We start from the raw sequence: 8486 nt of genomic DNA on the forward strand, positions 1-8486 counted from the left end.
GTGTGTGTGTGTGTGTGTGTGTGTGTGTATGTGTTTATATAGACGTATATGTATGTATATATATACATGTTCATACAATACTGTGTGTGTATATACATATATATACATATGTATACACACCTGCGTGTGTACACGCAAACACACACACACACATATATATTATATTCATATGTATATGTATGCATGTATATACACATTCCTCTCTCTGTATGAATACATACATATATATACAATATATATATATATATATATATATATATATATATATATATATATATATGTGTGTGTGTGTGTGTGTGTGTGTGTGTGTGTGTGTGTGTGTGTGTGTGTGTGTGTGTGTGTGTGTGTGGGTTTATGAATGCATATATCTATCTGTCTATTATATGTGTCTATATATATATTTCAACATACATATCAATATATTTAAACATACACACACACACATATATAAACACACACGTGCGCGACACACGCACACATATAGACACACGTGTACACCTATATTTCTGTCTTTGCGTGTGTATGTGTGTCCAAGTGTTCTGCTTTAGAAAAAAACAAAACAAAAACAAACACAGCTGTATATATTAAAGTATTCTGAATTCTTAATTATTTTTTATTCGAATTTCGAAAGAATTTGCCTAGGTGATGTTATTTCAGAAGCTGCAGTCTCAGCAAATATCAGATATATATTGAATGATGAGAGAGCTCGAGGGACAGTCGGTGATACCATCAGGTGAGTCCACTGGTGCATATATATATTTTTTTCTTTTATATATGTATGCTTGGATATAATCAATATACATATATTTTCATAAGCGTACGTAAACGTAAAATAGTCACAATAATTTAAATTGTACTTTTTTATTATGATAATTTTAACTGTATATTTTTTTCTATTCTATTCTTTAATGTGACCATATTTGTGCAGACGTAAAAATGTTGAGGATCGTAAGCCTGGCAGTGACTTTGGCCGTGTGCGTGGCACGACCCAACCAATGGGACGACCAACTTGGGCTCTTCCCTGCCGACGGCGGAGACTCTCAGCCCATCTTGCCTCGCGCCGTCGCCAACCCTACCACGCCCAACCAGATACTCGACGCAGTGCTCGAAGGAGCTATTGCATACATGGAGTAATATTTTAGTAGTAGTGATCTTTTGGTGTTATTTCTGTTTCACTGTTATCATTCCTCATCATATTATATACTGATTTCATTAGTCTTCTTCCTAACTGTTGTCCTTTAACAGAGCACTAGGATGGTGTGGATCCAAAAACGTGCAGAACGGAGAGTCAAGCCTGCCCTTCCAAGTCAACTCTGACGGAAGCAGCTCCGAGAACTTCAGCATCACTAAGGCCAACGTGACTGGACTCTGCTCCCTGCGCCGCTCCAAGTCCGCTTCCTTCAACGCCGACCAGGTATGAATGTCAAATGAAAAGAAAGATGTATGAAATAAGCTTAAAGACATTAACTTTTTAAACTCATCAACTTCAGAATTTTGAAAGGGAGATTCATAATAAGAATGATATTCTATTTCTTATAGCTAAGTATATATCATCTGATTACTAGTGACCTATATTATGTCTTTTTACAGAGTGTGCTCTCCGGTTCGGTTGTCGTGGAAAACGCTCGTGCCAACGCCGACTACACGGTAACCTTTGCCGGTGTTGGAGAAGCTCCAGCCCAGACTGTTTCTGGTCAAGTTGTAGAGCGTGTGGACAAGCTGTTCGCAGATATCCAGATCAACTTGGACAACCTTGTGCCTCAGAACATCGCCAGCTACACCGCAAGATCGGGTCACGACCTGCTTGAAAGTGCAAGCAACTTGGACGGCAACGATATGAAGGACGTTCACAGCGCCGGCTTCAGGAAGGCTTTGAGAGAGATCCTGGAGAAAACCATGGCTTCCAACGTGAAGGTGCAGATTAACAAGTCCATCCAGGATATGAAGAATGCTTAAAACTCAAGAATGATGCTGAAGAAACTTGTGAGTGTATGGAGAGACAAATAAAGTAATGCAATCATGAAATTTGTCTACCACATTTATGAATCTACATACGAAAAATGCGTGGTTTTACAAATTGAGGCTTTATAGACCAGTAAATATGTGAAGAGGTAAACGTGCAATCATAAACCTCGCTTAGTACTCCTTTTCCCACAAAGGGAAAATGTTATGATTTGGCTTATTCATTTTGCTTATATTTCAGTATCACTAGGATCTAGAACACATGCAAAGACATAATCCAAAAGTTGGTTTTGGTTAAATGGATATCTTTAATCTACTTGAATATATATATATATATATATATATATATATATATATATGTATATATATGAGTATATTCATACATAAATAAGTATATATAAACAATCTCTCACACACATAGGCACGTGTATATACACGATATATACATAAATATATGTATGTATATGTATATATATATATATATATATATATATATATATATATATATATATATATGAATATATGTATGTATGCATGTATATGGGTGTGTATATGTCTGCGTCTGCGTCAGCGTGTGCGTGTGCAGGTGAATATGCCCGCCTATCAGAATAGGCATTTATCACAAGCCTTTACACTTCATATAATGCTATAGGAGTGGATACAAAGAGGACGCATTTGGTATGGACTCAAGTATGTCTGAGTCTGAAACATCAACACACAATAACAATTATGTTTTGAATTTGTTACACACTTTAGTGATTCAAATCCCATCGGAATATTTTTCTACACAGAAGCCAAATCGTTATGTAAACTTAAACATCTTGCTTCACTCTAATCAGTTATAGCAGTACATTTCTCACACAAGCCAGCACATCATACCACTGTCCGCACTTAGGCCTTTGGGGACCCATAAAACCAAGAGGGAGGGGTCGACGGTCAGCCTGAACATTATCGTAAGAACGTGTAGCTAGGCTTTATGCTGCGTCCGGAACTCCTCGTCTTGCTCATCCAGGCAACTTGTCCAAGAGCAGCAGGACAACGATGCCGCGTTTGGAACCTCCAAGACACTCGCTGCCCAGAATGTAACCAGCTCGAATGTAAACATTCACTCATTTATCATACCGGTATCTTTATTTACACGCTGCATAGGTTTTGTAACTTCTTTGAAGGCCATAAAATGATCAATCAATACCTTGTGGTTGCCTGCAACTTCCAATGTTTACATAGAAAAGCTATTGCCATCTCCAGCTCGCCCACCTTCACAGGAGGGCGAGATGGACGAGATGGACAACTTGTCCAGGACGGGAAAGTAGAGGTTCCGAACGGTGAAGACATCTTGTCCAATTGGTCTGGACGAGCAGGGCAAGGAGTTTCGAACGCAGCATTGCATTCAGACACACGGTGCCCAAGATCATGTCATCTATGCAGCTTGCTAATAAGTAACAATGTCCCGTGCCCAGTGGCAAGATGGCCCACTGGCATAACGAGAGGAAGTAATAATCTGAAAACCCTGCCATACTACTATCCCGCCAGTCTTGTGACCATAGGCAAACAAACATATAAGTTATAAGGATAAGTTATATGCGAAGCTGAACCTCGCCCGGGCTATGGGGGAGCCCGGCCTGTACCGACTAATGTCGACTCGATCACCGTGTGTCAGGAAGTGCTGACGCTACAGAGCTTAGTCCTTACCCACCGTGGTGCCCAGCCACAGCAGTAACCTCCGAGCGACAATTGCAACTTCTCGCGCCTGGGCGGGGCGCGAACCGCCGACACGTTACCACTGTACTAGCCTGGAGGCTAACATATAAGTGGCACAAGTAAACATAAATGTAAAAATAGTCTTGTGCAAAATGACTGGTCGAGAAAGATAACTATGAAGTACATGAGGTCACGAGGTTAGAGAAAAAATCACTCTGGTCCCAACCCAGCATAGCAAGTACCCTTAGTGATAAATAGGTGAACACGAGTGCTCATGTGTACGTAAATTACGATCCTTTGCATTCATGTTTTCAGGTTTCACTTTCGAATAAAGGCGCACCCCCAGTACATGTGAAAATTAATTTTAGCACTCCTCATTTTTATCGGCAGGAGGGGCAGCCTCCTCCCCGCCCCCCTGCCAGCACGCCACTGCCTCTTTCTCCACAACAATGCTCCCTCCCATGTATTTCCGACGAAGATGTATTCAAAACCAGTCAAATACAACTCTTGTATTGTGATATTTATTCTCATTCATACCTTTCTACATTTGTCAACATGAATACGGTTCAGCTCCCTCCCGTGTTTCCTGCTGGTTTGTGAGTTTCGATGGAAAACCTTTTGGCATCTACCCAACGGACTTGATTTGTCTCTCTCTCATTTCTTTGTCTTTCCAAGTCTGAAAAAAATGATAACACAAAATCCATTTCTTTTAATTGATGATGTAACTCCCACATTGTTTAGAAACCATTACTTGTAAAAATAAATTTCATGTATTTCTCAGGTAGTCTTTAATGTTCCATTTCAACGAATTTTTGAAGCTCTTTTGTATATATGTATATATATATATGTATATTCATATATACATGTACACACATGTATGTTTGCATATATTTATATTCATTTATATTTCACGTATTTATATATACACATGTATGTATGGACATATATATGTATATCCATAAATACACTTATATACGAGACTGCTTAGCGCATTTTTCATTCAAGGAGCGCACAAGTCACATTAAGTGCACTCTTTTTTATACACTTCCTGAGAAAGTTAATAAAAAGAGAAAAAATTGGGCCTAATATACCTATACCTAAAGTTTACATGAACGTTCATAATGTTCGCGATCACAAAGGTAAAAGGAATTCTTTCTGAGCGCTTATATATATGTATATATATATATGTACATATATAGATATATGTACATATATAGATATATGTACGTATATATATATATATATATATATATATATATATATATATATATATATATATATTTTTTTTTTTTTTTTTTTTTTTTTTTTTTTTTTTTTTTTTTTTTTTTTTTTTTTAAGAAATAAGAAATCCTAAAAACAACAGGTTGAAATGCAATAAATTTTAATCACAAGTAAGTGTACATCATGGAGACAGGTAAGAGAGACTTCTATTTCCCCGAAGTGGAAGGTGAACAATATTGCTTAAAACAATTTTTAGCCGAAGAAGAGCCACCCGAAGGTGATGGTGGAGCCAGTGGGGAGCGTGAGCGTGGTGGTGAAGCACCTGGGAATGAAACACAGCAGGATGCAGCGGGTGAAGGTGACGCTCACTTGACGACGGTCTTGTACACTGTCATTCTGTTCTTCAGTGACCAGTTTGTAAACGGGAAGGTCGCCACAGAAGTTGGCAAGATCCGAGCCGATCTCCTCCTCAGGATTGTCGAGGGAAACAGCGGAAACTCTGACGTCAGACTCAACCCTCATGCCATCATCCTGATGACCTTTGATGAAGGCTACTTGTTGCTCGAAAGATTTAACCAGTCGCCTCACGTAACACGCTTCCTGGGACACAACTCGAGATGCTGCTAGACCCTGCGAAGTGCATAAATTTTTATATATTTATGGTTATTTCCCCAGACCATTAAATACTGAATTTATACAGTTGAACAAACTGAAGAATTTATCATGCATTATCAGTTCAAGAAAACAATAACGTTAAGTTCATCATGGTATCCAGTGATGACCTGACAAGTATTACTTACCACACTATAATCCTCCAGTGTTTCCACGTCATCGAAGTCGTCGGATTCAGGCATGTGGAAGTGAATTTTCATGGCAAGGCGGTCTACATCCACTTTCATGCAGCTGTTTTCAGCGGCGCTGTTTCCCTTGTAACATATTTGGTAATCCTGCCAAGAAAAACAGTCATGTTTTGTAATGTTAAGTATGTTTCATATGAGAGAAACTGAAATGTATATGTGACATGAAAGGTAATATATATATATATATATATATATATATATATATATATACATATATATATATATATATATATATATATATATATATATATTTAACTTATAACAACAGTGTTTTCATACCTGAACCTCAGCCAGGGAGAAGCCTAGGAGGCAGGAGAACATCAGCCAAGTGAACATGGTGTGATCTAGAAGGAAATATAACTAATTAAGTGGTATGAAATAGACAGATCTTGAAATACATCCATTTCATAAACCCTGAAGCTATTCAGTAATCTTAGTGCGAAACAGCCCGCTTTAGAGTTTCCACGAAATAATGAGATAAAATAACGAAGGGGATTATTATAGGTACGGGAATAAAAAAATATATAATAATCCATTATAAGAGTACGCATTTATACTACATAAAAATATGTTGTAAGAATTATACCATAGCACATTGGACGGATTATTAGACAGGTAAGAGGTATGAGAATCGTTACTCACCGAGGATAGCTACCACTGGTGATGTGAAATCGTCCGCGTAGTTTATATATCCCTCAGAATGCCGTACGACCTTTGGAAAGGAAGAACTCCTGTTCCTACTAAAGCACCACCTGTGAAAACATTTTTACGCTATGTTTTCCATTCAAAATTTGTCCATCGGCAAAAAATCGTCAATTTCAGCTGATGATAGATACTTATGACTAAAAGAGCTTCTGCTTCAAATGAAATATCGTATTAGAACATATTTTTTATGCGTTCATTTCGAATCCGTTAATTTCATCTGATTTGATCATATGTAGATTTATAAGAAAGCAAACAGAGGATGTGTCAGCATTCATCTCCAAAGAAATGAAACATTCTTCTGCATAGATTTCAATTCCATTCAAGTTTTCTGGGCATCATTAAATATGAATGTGTGTATTCATGCTTGTACATATATATATATATATATATATATATATATATATATATATATATATATATATATATATATATATATATACATGTATATGCATGTAAATGTATAAATATATATACATATGTATGAATTTATGTGTATAGATATGAATATATATTTATATGTATACATATATATGAATGTATATATATGAATGTATATATATATATATATATATATATATATATATATATATATATATATATATATGTATATATATGTATATATATATATGTATATATATACATATATATGTAGATATACAGTATATATGTATATATGTATATATATCCATGTATTTATAGTATAAATATATATACATGCATAAATGCATATACACACGCACACACGCACACACACACACACACACACACACACACACACACACACACACACACACACACACACACACATACACACACACACACACACACACACACACACACACACATATATATATATATATATATATATATATATATATATATATATATATATATATATATATATATATATCATAAGCATGTATTTGCGTATCCCCATTACATACGTAAATACACAAGCCCGCAAACACACACATACACACACACACACACACACACACACACACACACACACACACACACACACACACATATATATATATATATATATATATATATATATATATATATATGTATTTATATGAATATATTTATATATGTAAATATATATGTGTGGATATGTATATATACATATATTTGTATATATTCAGTATAAATATGTATATATTTGTACATATACATATATATATGCGTGTGTGTGTCTCTCTTTCCATATCTATGTATATATACATTTATATATGTATACACACATATATTCATATGTATATATATATGCACATACATATACCATATATGCATGTATGTGCTTATCCTTATGCATTCATATATATACACATGCATACCTAGAAACACACATATGTGTATATATGTGTGTGTGCGTGTGTTCGTCCTATCTCGACGTGATGATTCGGACAGAGGAATGGGATGGTTCGGTTTTACATTGACATGTTCATTTTCAATGAAACTATGAAACTACATTGATGCATTTTTTTGTGGAATATGAATAATGTTCTAATGTATTACTGTAAACAATATATTCAGCAGGTTAATTTAGTCTCCAGTACGATAATAAAGAAATATTGACCGCTTGATGTCTGAAACAACAGAGCACTGTTTTTTGTCGTGATATGTGTGACTGTGTGCATGCATTTGCACACTAGTATTATGAATAAATACTTTCTATATGCATATGATTGCGAGGGGCGGAGCCAAGTGGTCCCTCATACTCAAGTTAACCCCAGCCAAACCGTGCTTCGTGATTCAAACCACGGCTGGAGTTAGTGGTTCGTAGGAGGCACCTAAACGAAATAAAAGGAAAACAAGGGACCTAAGCCTTTACACCTCGTTACCCTCGAAATTTTATGGCCAAAACCATTTATTAGTGTTTGGTAACTCAAGAGGCGCAATTTGAGACAGTGCATTATTCGAGCCCACTAATATTACACATAGTGTGTGTGAGTGTGAGAGAGAAGAAACAGGGGGAGGGGGGGGGGGGGTGAGGACGCTAACTTTGATAGGGTGAGACTGAAACACAGAACA

The 8486-nt window shown here is 36.2% G+C and overlaps 2 protein-coding genes across 2 annotated transcripts in view; one reads left to right on the forward strand and one right to left on the reverse strand.

Moving 5' to 3' along the window:
• Window positions 1-662: 662 nt before the first annotated feature.
• LOC113800692 (uncharacterized) lies at window positions 663-2025 on the forward strand. Its single transcript, XM_027351496.2, has 4 exons — window positions 663-733; window positions 929-1130; window positions 1246-1414; window positions 1591-2025. The coding sequence occupies exons 1-4, from the start codon at window positions 694-696 to the stop codon at window positions 1954-1956; spliced, it is 777 nt and encodes a 258-aa protein (XP_027207297.2). The 5' UTR covers window positions 663-693; the 3' UTR covers window positions 1957-2025.
• A 3002-nt stretch (window positions 2026-5027) lies between these two features.
• The window catches only part of LOC113813845 (uncharacterized), a 5362-nt gene continuing 1903 nt past the window's right edge, over window positions 5028-8486 (reverse strand). The window contains exons 2-6 of the mRNA XM_070145252.1: window positions 8195-8245; window positions 6387-6496; window positions 6024-6088; window positions 5685-5831; window positions 5028-5514 (exon numbers count right to left, since the gene is read on the reverse strand). Coding sequence (XP_070001353.1) covers window positions 5137-5514; window positions 5685-5831; window positions 6024-6088; window positions 6387-6496; window positions 8195-8245 — 751 coding nt within the window. The 3' untranslated portion in view covers window positions 5028-5136. The remainder of the gene's footprint in view (window positions 5515-5684; window positions 5832-6023; window positions 6089-6386; window positions 6497-8194; window positions 8246-8486) is intronic.

This window comes from Penaeus vannamei, chromosome 33, assembly GCF_042767895.1.
Source record: "Penaeus vannamei isolate JL-2024 chromosome 33, ASM4276789v1, whole genome shotgun sequence".
NCBI lineage: Eukaryota > Metazoa > Arthropoda > Malacostraca > Decapoda > Penaeidae > Penaeus > Penaeus vannamei.